Consider the following 17180-nt stretch of genomic DNA (forward strand, 5'->3'; position numbering starts at 1 on the left):
AAAATTTACAAATAGCTCCTTCAATGTTAACGATAAAACATTGTCTTTTGTAATTAATTCCACTTATTTCTTCCACCTACGATTTATTGGACTGGCATTGCTAGATTTGTTGCAGCTTCATCTGTGCTGTGACTACTTTGAGGGTTTTGGCTTTATTTAGAAACTGCATATGTTCTTCACTGCTGGGAGGTGAAATGTTTCAACACCTGATCGTAAGGAAAGTAGTAGCACTCTGGTCCTTATGCGGCAGCAGATGTCATAGGAACATGGAACAATTGTATGTGGAGAAGGTGAACAAGAAAACAAGGTATGTACTACTAACAACACATTCAAAATATTACTGAGGCAGCAACCTTTGAGTGCGTTGTGTTGGGATCTTGTTTGTCTAACTCTGTTACAGTCCTATGTGATGTTTTCCATCAACTGCATTTCACCTTTTATAATATTTTCAGTGCCAACACTCTCCTTAGTGAACAGCATTATACAGTATGCCCTGCGTATTATTCACAGAAAACAAACTGCAGTAAAGGTTAAGCATCCATTCATAAGTCACCGCAGGGAGGAAGAGCTAATACAAAACAAAGGGTTATTCGTGGATGAGCAAACCTTTGACAGCCCCAAGGGTGGCGTTTCATTGATAATGTTTCAACCAGAAGGTCACATTTTTGTTTCCCATTCTGGATGAAGACCCTGGGTGAGACTGCGAGACTGACTGTCGCCAAAAGGTCAGAACATTAGGGGGCTCTCAACCTTTTGGGAGGACAAGTTTTATTCCATTGGCAATTCCTCTGCCTTGAAGGTAAAGAAATACCATGACATTTGGAGGTTTGAGGTGCTACTTTTCTTCACTTGACATCTGCAAATTTAACGGGAAAAGGTTTCTACATTAATAATTAATTTGCAGTTCACTCATTGTTTGTATCACATATTCAAAACATTACAGAGGCATGAGAAAGATGACGACTATTGTACAGGTAGAAACACCGTCCTCCATCTCGCTTCCCAACAGATGAAAAATTTTCCTTTACTTTACTTTACACTTTACTTTGCTGGTCCCATATTTTCCACATAATTTCCTGGCAACAGACGTCAAAGGAAAACTAACAAATCTTATTCATTCTTGATTAGATAGAAAATGGACCAAGTGTGACTTCAATGGGAATAGACATAATGTATGTTTGTGAGTATAACTGCTGAAATTTTACACATGATGTGTTTTATTTGTTGGTCATTATCAGTCTAAAACATAACTACAGGTAAGCACACAACTGAACCAATATGCAGCATAAACATTAATTAAATGAATATCTATTGATGTATAATGTACGGCAGCTCAAAGTCATTAAGAATCAAACTTTGCTACTATTACTACTACTACTTGACTACAAAATTTACTAGATTTAAAAACTTGAATATTGAGCAATATTGAACACTTTTTAACACTTCTTCCATTTCCATTCGGCCTATAATTAGTACCAAATTGCACAGGCCTTTCTTGGAAATATCCTGTTTTTAAAGCTGATTTTTTAGGCATTTATGAGGAAAGTTTCCAGGAAATTTGATGGAAAATATGGGAGGTATGGAAAGTTTTCTTCTGAGAGAGAAATCCTCATTTTCAAGTTTTTTAATTGCCTATGCCTATACATATGCTGTCTAATTTGTCCAGTTCATGAAACATGCTGCAAATATAGAATCTATGTTCAGAGCACATCCTGGGTACCAGCTGTGCGATCATTTCATTCACTCATGTAAAGGAGCACTTACCCAGCTGGTTTTCAGCAGATCTCATCCAACAACATTGCTATTTGGATTATTAACAAGAAGCAAACAACAGACACAAATTAATTCAATTACGTATGAAACACATCTGATACTTAAGAAAAAAATGATTCTGTTGTGAGAAACATCAAAGTAGTCTCATTCCTTATATCACCATTTCAAACCCTTGAACCCTTTTGCATTTGTAGAGATGTGATGTCAGACAAATGTTGAGAGAGCTCAGTGCTACATCTAAGAAAGTTGTGTCTCAACCAGCTAAAGCCGTAATGAAAACGAAGTCCAGTTATTCAACAAGGTAATCAGCTGTTAAGCCGTTTTGTTAAGGCTCAAATTTATGCATAACTGAGGGTGTGGCCACTTTGGGTGACAGGTGGGTGAGTGTATGCGTACGCCACAACCTGTGATGCACCGAAGCCCCGGCTCCACACACGCCCCACCTCTTTGCCCACTTTTGGATCAACCAGGAGTTAGCTGGAGTCAGGCACTGCCAAAAAGGCAACAGTGGAGCAGCTCTTCAGAAACCTATGGGTGACATCACATCCATTCATCTTTACATATAACCTATGGTGCCGACCACTTCGTTCACTGCCATGAACAAATGTAATGGTTCATTAATTTCAAACAGTTTCCTCTAAACACAACCCAGCCAGTGACTGCCTCCATAACTTAACTGGGCAAACAGGTTATTATTATGTGAACAAATTGTAATTTCTAGGAGACAAAGTTGGTTAATCAAACACATCATAACAGGACATAAAGATGATAACACTAATTATAACAAAAACAGGACAAGGAATCATTTTACTAATGACATTTCCAGCAGCTAATGACAAGGCCACCAATAAAATTATCAACTCATCAGTGACAAATCCATGATTTAGATATTTCCAAGCAATCCTTGGTAAAACCCATCCTTAACAAGGAGCACAACCACAGCTTCTGCCACACCACCTGCCACTGTTTGCGCACCATGTGACAGATACTCAGCCATGGGTTGAGCGCAGCAGCTGTTGGCACTCCAGTCAAGCAGTTTTCCAAGACTTTACAACATCTTAACACGCTGCAGGCCGGCAATGCCAAATGGAACATATCCAGTGTTTTTCAGGCTTTATGATTGGAAGAAGTGTCAGGAGTTCACTGGGAAGGAGGCTTCAGGAATTAAGATTTGTGTCTTCCTTCTTCACGGCTCAGTCTTATAATGTGTCTTTGTGTAAGCTTGATTCGGTGTTCACCAGATCCATGTAATGTCTGAGAGTGTTGTTCTGTGATGGAGATTACAGTCAAGTGTGTGTGTGTGTGTGAGAGAGGGCGTAAATAAGAAAAAAGAAAAGCAACAGACTTCCCTCAAGAATCCCAAGAGACACAAACAGCCAACACCTAGACTGAAGCCACACACACACCATTAGCTACCTCGGCTCTGGTGAGATATTTACGCTGTTTGGGGCCAGATTGTAGTAATTCATGTTCATTCCTGCTATAGGAACCATTGATTTTGTCATTATTGTATCATATGTTGTTTGTAGTCCAACGCCAAGTTAACAGTTAACAGTCTTCAGTTAATAAAATCTAAATCTGCATTTTGTGTGTAGGAGATTTCCCAGTGGTCTCCATTTGTTAGACCAGAATGGAGAGAATTTAATTAGAGCTGATCAACAGTATCTCAACCAGGGGGCACGGCTCGGCCTTCTGTCCACTGTTTATGATTTACACTTTAGTCGGGTGTATTTTAACATACAAATCTTACCTAACGCTGCTTTAATTCTGTTAGGAACAAATGAAAACACAAATTATTAGTTTCATCAAATTATAACAATCTCTTGAGGCAGAGGGCGTCAGGACGATCACTATTCTAGTGCAAAGCAAACATCACGGAACCGCTATGAAATGAATTTGTGAATACCACAGATTTCGGTTGAACAGTTTGACACAGCCCTCCGCATTCAGCATTTTAGAAACAGTTAATTATTGGTTTGGTTGAAGAGTCTTTGAGTGACATTTTTCCTTGTATACAGCAGCACAGGGCAGCCTCATATTGTTTCAACACTTTGTATAATAGCCATAAGATCAGTGCAGAAACCTCAAATAAGTTTTTTGTCCCTTTCTCACAGCAAGACACGAGATGGGGGCTACTTATCTTCTCCTCCATGATCTCATTTGTGTCTGACAATTAAACTGACGTATCACAGTTAATTTGGCAATGATATAATGATGATGATGATTAACATGCTCTAACACAATCAGGTTCATAATAGCGACAGGGAGATGACTGTTGCTGCAGAGGTGGCCAGGTCTTCCTGCTCCGGCAGGAAGATAAATCCCATTTTCTGCCTTTTTCTGAGTAATCAGCATCGAGATTCCCCGTGACTCAACACAACAACAGATGTGCATCGGTGTGATGAATCAGAGTCATTATGTCGACCGCCTCCTGTTTGCTCCTGGAATGGATCTGTTTTCTTTGCTTCTCATATTACTGGTCAAACTAAAGCAATTACAGATATTACAGATTTATTGTTTCTATGTGAGGTGGTGAGGAGGGGGAGGGGAGGGGGGGTGAATAGGTGACTAAGCTGTTGACAACAAGTAATGCAATCAGCAGGTGCAGTGGCAAGTATCCCCAAAGCAGCTGCATTTAAATTAATTGCAGATGTGGTTCACAAAACCAGATGTTTCTGTCAGTGCACAGATAACTGTCAGTCTTCTTTTTGTGCTCTTCTTTGTGTAGTCTTCTCTGTATGTACACTGTAGCGTTGACGGGCGTTCAGCACCCAACGAATGCACTATTATTAAAAGTACTTCTGTATGTGAAGGAACCTCCCACATCAAAGTAAATGCAAAGTTTGTAGTCATGCATAGCTGCTAGGTTTGTCTTGGAATTAGGAGTAAAATATATTTCTCATTACAACTGTATTGGTTTTGTTGTTTTTTTTGTCCCATAATATTTTATGAAAATGTTATCTTGTTAGGGTTAACACTGAATCCCACCATCATCAGTCAAATGGTTTTTGAGTCCAATTGTAACCGAGACCGGTTCTAGGACCCAAATCTGGCAAATCTGTCCAATCAGGTCCAGGTAAGGACCTGTTCTGCTGCTGCAGGTCTCAGGTCTGCGTGTCAGTACACCTGACACCGAGTGGAATTAAGGTAGCGTGCCATAATCATTGCAGGAAAAAAAAAACTGTGCAAGGGACGTGTGGGAAAGTCTCCATGTATTGCTACTCATTTGACAAATCTGCCTGTTAATTGGAGGTACATCACCACTGTTGGCGTTCTTCCTCCGCTTGGGTGTAGTTGGCTCGACTATTATTCTTGGGTCTATTTAGGAGCTGGTCTTACTATCCTCGGGCTCCTTTCAGACTGGGTCTCTCTCTTTTTTTTTTTTTTTTTTTACGAGAATGTTAATCAGGATCAGGTGCGTTTTCCACTTCAGGTTTTCCATTTCAGGGTCAAACGAACACAGTCTACTGGTAGAGAAACGGTGATCTAGGAAATATCTTGAAGGTATACAGTATTGTTGCCTATCTTGTTGATAAGAGAGAGTCAGGGATATCCAGAATCCAGCTAAAGCTGTGAAACTAACAGATACAGAGATCTGATCTTCAGGCAATCCTAGCATTATAATGATGATTAGTTTATCTTGAAATGTCATTGGTTTGGGAGCTGCTGGGTGTTGAAACTGCTGAGGTTTGACACAGGTGTGATGCCTCTGAGAATGCGCTATTGTTTCACAAGATAAAAAAATTCAACAAGGGCAAAATATAATTTTCCCTCTATCCTTCCACTTAGAGCAGCAGTAAAACAAATGAAATAGGACTCACACTTCAGCCTTTCACAAGAGTGAGGTCACTGCAAGGGCAGGGATAAAAGTCTCTCTTGTTTTCACTGAGTGTTGTTTTGCAATTCATCATGGTTTATCATGAGCAACTGCATTCATTTCTCTGATCTGTTGTACCTTGACTGAATCAGTGCGCAATGTATGCACATGGACAAGAAGGGCTTTACTCCTCTCGTGTAGTGCTCAATCAACAGGCTAATGCTGTGCTGCTGCCAGATGGATCAGAAACCCTATTTGTTGTTGTGATTGCTTGCTACTCAGAAATACATGGCACACCACCCCACAACCCACACTATTACAAAGAAAGAAAAGGGGGAAACAGCCTTTAGATTTTTCCAGATAACAGTGAGCTTGGTTGAGATTAGAGGTATTACCTTCCCACAGAAAGAAATTTCCATTTCTTACCAAAAGTCGCCAAAGGACTCACTACATTCTCAACAGGAGGATAGGTTTAATGATTTTACTTTTTAATTACCTATAATCCTCAGACTAACGCTTTTGATTTCCTCTCAGAGACAAGAAGAGTCACAATAACCAACATGTGTCTTTTGGTGTGAAGGAAGGGAGAGCAGGCAAACTGGACAGTGCCCTTCTTGTTGTGAAGTGACAGGGCTGGCTAATGCTAAGACTGAACCGCCTGCTTGTGCCGTTTGGATCCGGTTAACTTTCCTTCTTGTGAGTGAGACGCCACCGAAGAGATAATAAAAGAGAGTCATCATATCGCAGATCTCGTCTGTTGACTCATTAATATTTTTCATTTCCTGTTTTTCTGGCACTCATGGCATTCATAAGTAATTGTCACTGACTGACTGGGAAGCATTCCACTGGGAACCTATAGCCCATAGCTATTTTCATTTACTCTTCACATTATACATTATATTATAGATTACACAGGGCAGGTGTCAGGTCGGGCGTTTATCGAGCTAGTACCCCCCCATTAAGCAAAACATCCCTTCAAAAGGGGAAGAATTACTTTAAAATTATTTACAATGTGGCCACCTTTGTTTGTGAGCTATAAAACGGCGCCCAAAGTGGACTTTTGAGTCAAGATTATTTTTCTAAAGTCAACAATGAATTTTTATGAATTTTATACTTAAGCCACTGTTATTTTGTATAAAAGGGTTTTAGGAAACAATTTGTTGTGTAATCCTTTGGAATACAGTATAATATAACAGTATAAGCATAACTGGTTCCCTTACTCTGTATTTTAATTTTAATTTCCCGAATCAAATTAAATACAGTTGCTTCTCTTTGCTTGAAAAGTAATTATTGGAAGCCAGCGTGAAGCATTTGTGGGTCATTTTTCTGCACACATTTACTAATAAAACTTTAATTTTCACATTTTCGATGTTTATATTAAACTACCCACATGCTGAGGTTTGAGAGTGTCATTCATTGTTCTTTTGCAGCGAAGAAGACAGTGACAAATTTATTCTATGGAGCCATAACAGGGCACCAGAGCACCATTAAGCTTCACATCCTGACTAAAATCAACAAACAGCTTTATCAAGCAGGCAGCAACAGCAGTTTCCGAGAAACGCCTGACATGTTTCGGCCACAGGCGACTGCTCTGCCTGCCAAAAGAGTAAATATTGTCAATTCTATACCAGTCTTAGGACCAGCCGTCGGCAAATGCGCAGGGAGCAGGAGGCAAGACACATTTTTTTGAATAGATGTTCCTTTATATCTCAACTAAGTGTTGTAGTAGTTTCAAAACAAACAGTTTTATAGTCTATGTGAGGCTGAAAGTCTGTCAACATACAATAAAATAGTAGAAGGCATTTGTAATAAATTATAGATTGAGTAATCAGTTATCATTGAAATCAATGTAACAGGGTTGAAAAGTCCAAACAACCTTATCTGTGTTTATTGCTGACCACTGCACGGGCCTGAGCAACCAAAACAGTGATTCAGGATTCACGTTAAAATGATGCATGAATGTGAATGAAGAAGATCAAATTAATTTTTAAATAAGCATTTCTACATTTTGGGAAATATACTTATTCAGTTTCTTTCAAAAAGTTAAAACGATTGATACCAGTTAAACTATTTCTCTTCGACAGTTTATCCATGAGTGTCTCTGCTGGCGGCCTGATACTGAGCCCGGCTGCTGTTGCCCAAGAAATAGTTATAGTAAGCAACTCCCATAATAACCTTAAATTATTGTTTTTACATCAGTGTTTACGCACAGATTAAGTAATCAGGATACATCAGGATAATTGGTCAGCTTTCGAGGTGCTGGTGGGCAGAACTTTAAGTAGTTTTCTTCTAGTTTAGTCTTTATGCTAAGCTAGGCTAACTGCCTCCTGGCACCAGCTGTACACTAACTAACACACAGACATGAGATGTATATCTATGCTCTCATCTTACTCTGGGAGAGAAGGCTAATAAGCACATTTCCCATAATGTTGAACTGTCCCAAAAAACCCTCTCAAAAGAGTAAAATTGCAGTTTTTACATCTGTTCTTGAACCAGATGCACAATCATGACTCTAAAGTGAAAGTTCTTTTTAAAAATGTAGTGTTACTATCTAGAGTGATGAGGGATGCAAAAGCAGCTAAAATCATATAATCGTGCTGAAATCGGGACTTGGATACTAATTGCGTCATTATCTGGGCCAGGGGCGTTTCTAGGAATTGACAACATCTGAGGCTACGCTCAGAACGTGGGGGCGGAGGCCAGGAAGCGCGTGTGCACAGCGAGGGCGCCAAATTTGCTTTGATTCGCCCTGAGTGCTCCTGTGTGACAAATGGAAATGCATGTCCTTGAAAACCTTCCAACTCTTGAGTTGAACTTGTGTTAGGAGTCACTGGCTGCATGCTGCATGGCTGTTTGTCTTCTTAGTCTGTAAACAGCATGCAGACTTTTGACCAATTCTCTGTCAAAAGCTGTTTGCAAAAAATCAGAAGATGACAGTTTTGAGAGTCCAGCTATCACCATTTCAAAATCATTCAAACAGCACTGTGGTGGAGACACACTTACAGCCAAACACACTTTAACATCACAACCTCTGGACATCTGGACTTCGTGTCTGCTATACTAGTGCCAGTAAAGAAGCCTATAACTCAACTGACTAAGGTCAAACTTTAAGGTGCTACTATGTCATGTTAGAGAGACGGTTGGTTCATGTTTGTTGAAGGCAGCACTGTGAGCTGTTATAATCCATGTTTGGCACCAGTCAAAGAACAAATTTTGATCTTGTGATCTTCACATAAAAAATCTTATACGCTTATAAATAAGTTGTGCCTTTAACTCACTTGTTCACTCCCTATATAATAGACAGTAGATTAAGTGAACAGTAAATTGTGATGTCAGATTTCATCTTTAAATAGACAGGTAAAGGTTTGTAAAAATGTATTGCTGTTAAAATGTGATGGATTGCATTGTGGGACTGTTAGCTGAGAGTTCATATAATGGATGCCATTTTTTCATTCCGTTCATTTTCACAAAGGACATTTCATTACGCCCAAAATGACAAAGAGTAACCAACAATATGAAGCTGGAAGAACACGGATGCAGTGATTAAAGACAAGAACAAAAAGGTTTTTATGAATTTCATCAGTCATATCAGACGACTGTCAGATGTCAGCAAATGAACAACCAAGCGCTTTTCAGTGAGTTGAGGTTCCTGGTTGTTATTCTAGGAAAATAATTAAACCTCATCTGATTTACATTTTGATTGTGTTGCTCTGTCGTCAGCAAAGACAAATCGAGGGGGAGGAGAAACAAAGTCTCTGCTGTGCTCTTCTCTCGAGGGGATAAATTATATTTATTAGGCATCATGAGTCTGTTTGAAAGAACTTAATGGCCTGTTGCATTTTCATGACCAAATACAGCAAGAGGTACATCTTGGCCTCTTAAGGCATTTTAATGCAACACAACCCTTTTGGGTAAATCATTTTTGTCATGTCATTGCTCCATGAGGAGGACAAATCTTTTTCAGTGTTATTCTTCTCATACAGCAGTCAGAGTACTGTTGCTTTTCATTTTCCCCATATGACTGAATTGTACACGTACGTACTGTATGTATACGTGTTGTACCTGTGTATGTGCAGTGTATACGATACAGATGAACTGTACGTGCAATACAACAGAAAACCCACGATGAAATAGAAACCGTACTGTTCTTTGACACAGACGGCAACAATTAAATGTGAATATGTAAAACCTCATACAATAAAAGAAAATATCCAGAGTCAACACACTGGATAACCATAATTAAATATAGTGGCAGCCCTCATAAACCCAAACCAAATTAAACTCATTACTGAGCATTATCGAAGCTTCTCGCCGCCACAGTGTGAACTCTTTCCAAAACGAAGAAAAGTATCCAGAGTTTGTTTGTTTTTTTTTGTTTTGTTTCTTTTAGCTTGTCTTCCACCTGTCATTTGTCTGAGAGCAGTCCCCAGCGTCCTGGCTAATGGTTACTGGCAAACAGCCTGATGAAAAACAAACTCAGAGACTGAACACTGTCTCCCTGGACCACTCTGAGTGTCTCTGAGCTGACAGTGTGGAGGAGAGGCACCGGCTGCTTCCACTTTCCTCTGTCAGCTTTTCAATAAACTGCAATGGTAATAAATCGGTGTCTTTGCAAATGTCCGCTGAACGCTTGTCTTCACCTTTTACAGTCACAAATCTTTCTCAATCCTCTCAAAGGGAATACCTGACTCTCGGTGAAAACAAGGTAAAGTGTGATAACTGGGACTTCTCTGGCTGTGCTGTAGAACAATATACATCTGATCTAGCGAGGCCACAAATGCATAACTCCAATGCAGTATCTATATTTCTAGATCTATAAATCTCTCTTTATTGATTTCTTCCATCAGGGATTTGATTAGAGACATACATAGCACCAAGAATCATCATCTCCTGAGGTTGTGAAACCAGGAATAAATTTAAATCCTGGGTCAAAAAGAGCTGCAATATTTAGCTTATGTTAGAATATTTTTATCTTGCCGTCTCTACTGAAGAACCACGTTTCCTCAAATATCATCAAAATTAATAAGCCAAAAAAAATATTCGATTAACATCAATATCCCCATCATATGTTTTCGTTTCTTTTCATACAACCGCTCTCATTCCTTGAAAAGATTTTTTTATTTATTTTTTTAAATGACCCACAACCCAGTGGCTTTTATCTGAGTGTAAAACTCATGGGCACTGGCAACAGGCAGAACCCATCAACCGCCTTTAATTTTACTGGAGGATCACCTCCACTGCAGTGGTCGCAGTGGCATTAAATGAAGTCTGTGTTGCGTAATGAAACTTGATAAAAGCAACATCCACAGCTGACACCTGCAGGTCAGCTCATGCAGCTACATGCATTAAAACACCAGTACATTAGCTTTCACTACTCCTCCCTCAGCGAACTGCCAATCCAGACATGCTTTGTGTCTTTTGTTGACATGAGATGGGTTAGATGACCTTCAGTTTTTCTGTCTCAATAACTGCCCCCCCCGCCTCCCTGTTCTGTGACATTAATGTGCCTGTCAGCATTCCCCAGGTTACACATTATAAACATGCAGAAATTAAGCGGAAATCAATTTACATTCTGCTAAGAAGGGAAAGATGAGTAAGAACTATCATTATCAAGAGTGAAGAGTTTTCCAATGAGGGGAAACGCTCTGCTGTATCCCGAGACACTGCAGGTCCAGCTCTTTCAAAACACAGTGTTGAAAGAAACAACACCAGACACAAGCAAAGCAATATTAAACATAGGCCTTTTCATCTGCCGGTTATTTTAACGATTAATCACATAGCTGTTGAAAACCTCATCACAATTTCTTCCATCACTGTCTTGTTTTGTTCAACCAAGAGTCTAAAAACCCCAAAAATATGTAGTTTGCAAATATGACAAAGAAAAGCAGGAAATTTGAGGCTATTAAGTCACATTTGGCACCATTTTACCTGAAAAATGACTAAAATTATTGATAAATCATCAAAAAAGTTACAGACTAATTATTTAAGGTGCTGATTATTTTCTTTATCAATTGTTTTGTAAAATAAAAAATGTCAGAAAACAGTGACAAATACCCATTATAATTTACCATAGCATCCCAAATCTGACATCCTCAAATTTTGTTTTGACCCTAAAAAGCCCCAATATTTTCAGTTTACTAGCAACAGAAAAGCTGGAGTCAGTAAATGTTTGGGATTCTTAATAAATTAAAAGAGTTGCTCATTAACTTTCTGTCAATCGATGACTTGAGTTTTCAGCTCTGATTAAATACCTGTGAACCTGCTAACATTCATCTTTTCATGTTTGTAGTTTTTCTTTAACAAACAGAGCATCAAGTTGTGGTACCCTATACATTTCTCTGTATTCCAAAATATATACCAATAAATAAATGTGAAGTGAATGTTTCACAAATTACAATCTCCTTAACATCCAGGGTCCTGGTTGGACACTTGCTTTGAACAAATAGCAGTAACTCCTCACAAATGTGAAGCTGGAATTGAAGAGGAGTTACGATGAGCATAGTAATAGACACGATACTTTCCGTTTATCCGTTTAAAATTGTGGTCTGCTGACTCATTTCACAAAATACCTTTTTATTTCAAATTGTAGTTTTATTTAGAAACTAAAGACACAATTAAATAACATAGAGGTGGTTTCATAACCATTTGATGTTTTATATCGGCTCTTTTTCAGGGTGAGGATGACTGAGGATTATTTATATTCAACTGTGATCTGAGTCATCTGGAGTGAAACCCAATCAGAGGCATTCTGGGACAAAAAAGAAAGATGCATTCAGAGAATAAACACGATTCCAGCGGTGTTGTCGTTGGTGGCTATGAAGCTGGCTGACTCATTGCTCTTACTCCTACCTACAGCTCAATCTGTTTGCATTTCCAACATCATTTGACGTCGGCGCAGAATCCATTCACACGGACGGGACTCTGGACACAGTCGGGAAAGAAATGACGCGATATAGTCAAAGTATCAAGTTGACACTGAAGGTGAAAGAAAGCCTTGGCTGCACGGACGGGGTAACATGACAGTGTTGTCAGTGAACTCGAAGCATCCACGTATTTGTTTTTTTTCTATTAATAATTTGCTTTCACACACACACACCTCCACACACACATACTGTATCATCTGACAGCCAGATTCTCATTTTTCCTGTCAGTGCATGTAAATTCTTCTCTTTTATTATGGTATTCATGCACTTTATTCATGAACTGTGAGGTCTGATACATATCAAACTGATGTTGCTGCACTGATGACAGTCACATTAGAATTTCCAATCTTTTTTATGTTGAATTTTTCTTGAATCTTCTATCACCATCACTTCACTTCCAAGTGAGACTGTAGCCCAAAGGAGTATCTCCCTCTCACCCATGCATACATGTACAATTAAAGCAACACAAAATGCTCAGTACATGACCTGTGTGCAGACATGAGCAACAACACAAAAACTAACTTTGCACTGAGACACCTAATTCACTCACAGAAATGAATGAGTGGTGTCAAGGCAAAAAAAAAAAAGAAGCTCTTCCTTTTAAAAGAAAAATTGGAAGTGAAAGATTTTTTTGTGATTATCTTCTCATTGTTCTCGCTGCTCTATCAGGTGGCAAAAACAGCACTTCAGCTTGTGTGTGAAGAGCCTCTGAGGTGAGGCGAGCCGTGGCGCCGCTTGTCGACAGCGAGCAGCGTTTGGGGAGCCGAATTGAAGCGACAGCGGTTTTCATGCCTGTTCATGCCTCTGCTGCAGTCAGTCACACAGATGAATACCGTCTTTTATATCCGAGATTTCCTCTTTCTCTCCAGTGGGAAACACACAGACACTGTCCAAATGTGGAAGATCAGAGTTTGTCGCAAACATTTTGCACTGTAGGTCGCATAAACGCGATGATGCAATGTGAGGATGAGGTGTGTTTCCCAAGAAAGAGGCTGAATCAGAGTTTGAACTACCACAGCACTAAATCTCTCCACAGAAACCTGAATAATAATGTCCCACAAAATTAGTTTTCACAGGACCCATATCAATTGAATAGATCTTTCAAGACGTGAGTAACTGCAGTCAATTTTGAATGTCTCAGCTGTCTACTTTTCTCTTTTATTTTCCTTCCTTTCCTCCTCAAGATCCTCAATCTCAAAGCCAAAAATTGTAAAATATCACAAAAAAGATGTCAGGCACAAACGCAGGCCATCAATCTCTCCCCTGACTCTGTTTGCGTACGAACGAGCGGGGAATGACACGCTGAAACAGAGGGACGTCAGGGCCCTTCATCAGCCTGATGGATGAGGTTTGCAGAGGAGTTCACTGTTGGCTAAACCATCACTCACATCTCCTCCATCATCCCTCAAAGTGCAAGGAGCACTGCATGAAGCCCAGGTAGGCGGCCTCTGCAGGAGACTCCCACTCCATCACACAGTGTTATTTCACAGGCTTTTTTTAATCTCAAACAGCCCGCAGCACAGTACCATGATTAAAATTACATCCTTCTTCATCTTGTTCCATGTTGGGACTCTGATTGATTTCCACAAATAAGAGAATTAATTATTATTCTGCAACTGTATATTTTCTGAACTCGCAATAAGAGGTAAATGCATGAAAACGCATAATTTCTTGTTTACAAAGCATGCAAATCAAACACCCCAGCAGCGGCAAGGTTAGTGCTCTCCTCTGCCCACTGAGTCACACAGCACCATGTAACAGGTCAGCAAGTCATGTGAACCTGATCACTCAGAAAGCCTTCAGCCATGTTTACAAGACACATGCAGTAATGAAACGTTCCCGAGGATACAGGTCATTGAGTGCAATTTATGCACAAGTTCCTAAACAGCCACCACCATCTCAGTGCTTTCCAATGTCCACTGATGGCTAATTGGAGCGTGGGCAAACTGACCAGAGTGACAGGCTCCAAGAAGCCACTGGAAACCAGGAACTGTTCAACACCATGCAGTTCTGCAGGCCCATCAATGGAAACTCTATTGTGCAGACAAGCAATCTTCAAACTCACTCTGAAATTTTTGTAAACATACCAAAGTTTCCACGGACACCAAACAGACATGTGTTGATAAAATTAAGATCATAAAATATAGTTTACTAGACGATGTCATATTTAAGCTGTAAAGAATGATGTCTTGGATTTCATTATGACACCCAACATAACTGGGACATGCAGTAGCTTCAGTGAGACACTAGAATATACAGATACAGAATATATATGTTAACATGTGCGATCTGACTTGGAGGCTACTGTCAGACGGTGAACAAGAGGTTCTACTGTGAAACAGTAATTAACACCTTTCAGATGTACGCACTTGAAAACAGATTCCTCATCGGGTGCTGACATCATTTTTATTCTACCTGTTGTGTTCCAGTAAAACGCTTTGTGTTTCCAGAGATCCATTTCAGAAATAAACTCTGGACAGAAAACTCTGGACAGCTTTAGGATTTTCTAGGTGTTGATGGAAGATTTTTAAAAACTCGACTCACGATTTAGTGACTCAGGAATAGGTACACCTAGTTAAATAATGCAGTCTAATCCAACAGTCCTGCAGCAAATCTTCCCTTTATGGAAGGTTATAATTTTCAGTTTGTGCTGAAACTGTTATAGAAAGGTGCTGATTCAACTTCATAGTCATTTTAGAGCCTGCAGTTTGTGGTACTGTTGAAGTTTACCTCATTATTCAGAGGTTTCTATTATTTTGTCCACTCCATTTATATCAGAGAGGGTAGGCTAAATAATGGAAACACCTCTCTGTATAAATCAATACAGTTCAACAGCAGCACAAACTGCAGCCTCCAAAATGATCATAGAGATGATTCAACACCTCTCTGAAACAATTTCAATAAAAACTGAACATTATGACCTGCATGATGAAGGATTTATTGCAGAACTCTCTCATTAGACTGTATTATTTTTTAGCTATGAATACCTAATAAACTGCCAGCTGAGTGTATGACTCACATGTTATAGCCTTTCAAATAATGAAGTAATATCTTAACAGTCAGTGCTTCGCTAACCTACTGACATTCGTTTATTTATATCAGAATGCTTTGAGGTTTTGGTAGGAAGCAGCGCAGAGGAAGAAGAGTTATTGCCACATCATTACCACAGGCAGCAAAGACAGATCACTCAGTAATCAACATCTAAACAGTCCTTGATCATTGCATTGCTTTGTCCCCTGGATGTTAGGGCCACCTTAGCATGGTGACATATATGGAGCTGGATTGCCCTTGGTAGACATGCTCCTGCCCTGTACTACTACTCTAGGTATATGTTTCCAGTCTTATCAGGCTTTGCCACATCTTCAGTTAATGTTCCTTCCACTTCTTTACTAAATTGTCAAACGAACCTGCCTTTCATATCATGCCATTAGAGAAAATTAAATTGTAGGAAACAGTCATTCATCAATTATTTGACAAAATAACGTCCTGTCAGTCACCAGGTCGCTCAAGTTTTGGGCTTTTTCTCCATATACAAGATGTTTTAGAAAGCTGACTTGGAGTGAACAATGGAGCCGATTTAACCTGCGTTGAGTTTGGGTACTTCAGAGGGGAAAGCAGTTACCGTTTCAGCGAGGAGGGCCAGGACATGCGGGGTTTCTTCAGCCCGGGTCGCAGCTTCTCCAGAGTCCGGTTCCGGCACAGGTAGCGCTCGGTGTCCGAGTTGAAGCGCTGTTTGATCCGTATGTGAGTCCTGGGCTGTCGCCACAGATGTTTGGGCGGCTTGGCGAGCCCCGCTCCTTCTCTGCTCAGCGTGGTGCACTCCATTTTCTACTTTAGTTGTTTTTTCTTGTTTTGAAATGAAACGACTAAGAAAGGAGCAAAGAGAGAAGTGCGAAGAAGAGGCTGCCTGCGAGTTGGAGGAGGAAACAGTGCGCTCACGCGAGTGAACGGACGGAGAGCTGCATGGTGATGCGCTGCTGTCCACGAGCCGAAGTGCTGAAACCACTCAGCGCCTCTCTCTCTCTCTCTCTCCCTCTCTCTCTCTCTCTCTCTCTCTCTCTCTCTCTCTCTCTCCTCTGCTCTGTTTATCTCTCCTTTTATTTCTCTCTCTGTCTGTCCCCGCTTTCAATCTTCACTCACTGCGGTCCTTTCAAACTGCCAATCATCAACATTAAACAAAAATCAACACCATACATTTCATTTAGAGGTCGTTGTACTCTGGCATTACAGTATTACTTGAGTATATATATTATACTATATATTCACTTCAGCTTCTTCAGCCTCTCAAATGTAGGGAGTTCCGTTTTTTTTTTATCAGACAGATCAAGGGAGTTGCAGGCATGACTTAGCTGCTCCAGGAAATTGTGATGGGTAAGAGAGAAAATGGGCGTAGAGAAGTAGAGAAGACAAGACCTCCGGACAGAAAGTTGTATTATTTTGTCTCTCATTCTTGACATTTTGAGGGGCTTTCATAGTCGTTTGGGGTCATTTTGCGTTTCCTGACATTTGGGTCCTGAGTCCCGGGGCCTGTGCCGGACAGGTCCATCCATACAAATAATCCATCCATGGATTGGTCTGCCTAATTTATTTGAGAGTGGCACCATATAACACTGAAGACTGGATGTGATACAGGGATGTGGATCCCGCCAAGCAAAAGTCATGCTGAC

General features: G+C 40.1%; 1 protein-coding gene across 4 annotated transcripts in view; it reads right to left on the reverse strand.

The window, feature by feature from the left end:
* The window catches only part of LOC130170627 (cAMP-specific 3',5'-cyclic phosphodiesterase 4D-like), a 97841-nt gene that overhangs the window by 62978 nt on the left and 17683 nt on the right, over positions 1-17180 (reverse strand). The window contains exon 1 of one of the 4 annotated variants that reach the window (XM_056378116.1): positions 16136-17161. The exons of 2 other annotated variants lie outside the window; for them this stretch is intronic. In XM_056378116.1, coding sequence (XP_056234091.1) covers positions 16136-16338 — 203 coding nt within the window. In that variant the 5' untranslated portion in view covers positions 16339-17161. Of the gene's footprint in view, positions 1-16135; positions 17162-17180 lie in introns of those variants that run through there. One more of the 4 variants, XM_056378119.1, reaches the window with a different exon arrangement.

This window comes from Seriola aureovittata, chromosome 6, assembly GCF_021018895.1.
Source record: "Seriola aureovittata isolate HTS-2021-v1 ecotype China chromosome 6, ASM2101889v1, whole genome shotgun sequence".
NCBI classification, from domain to species: Eukaryota; Metazoa; Chordata; class Actinopteri; order Carangiformes; family Carangidae; genus Seriola; species Seriola aureovittata.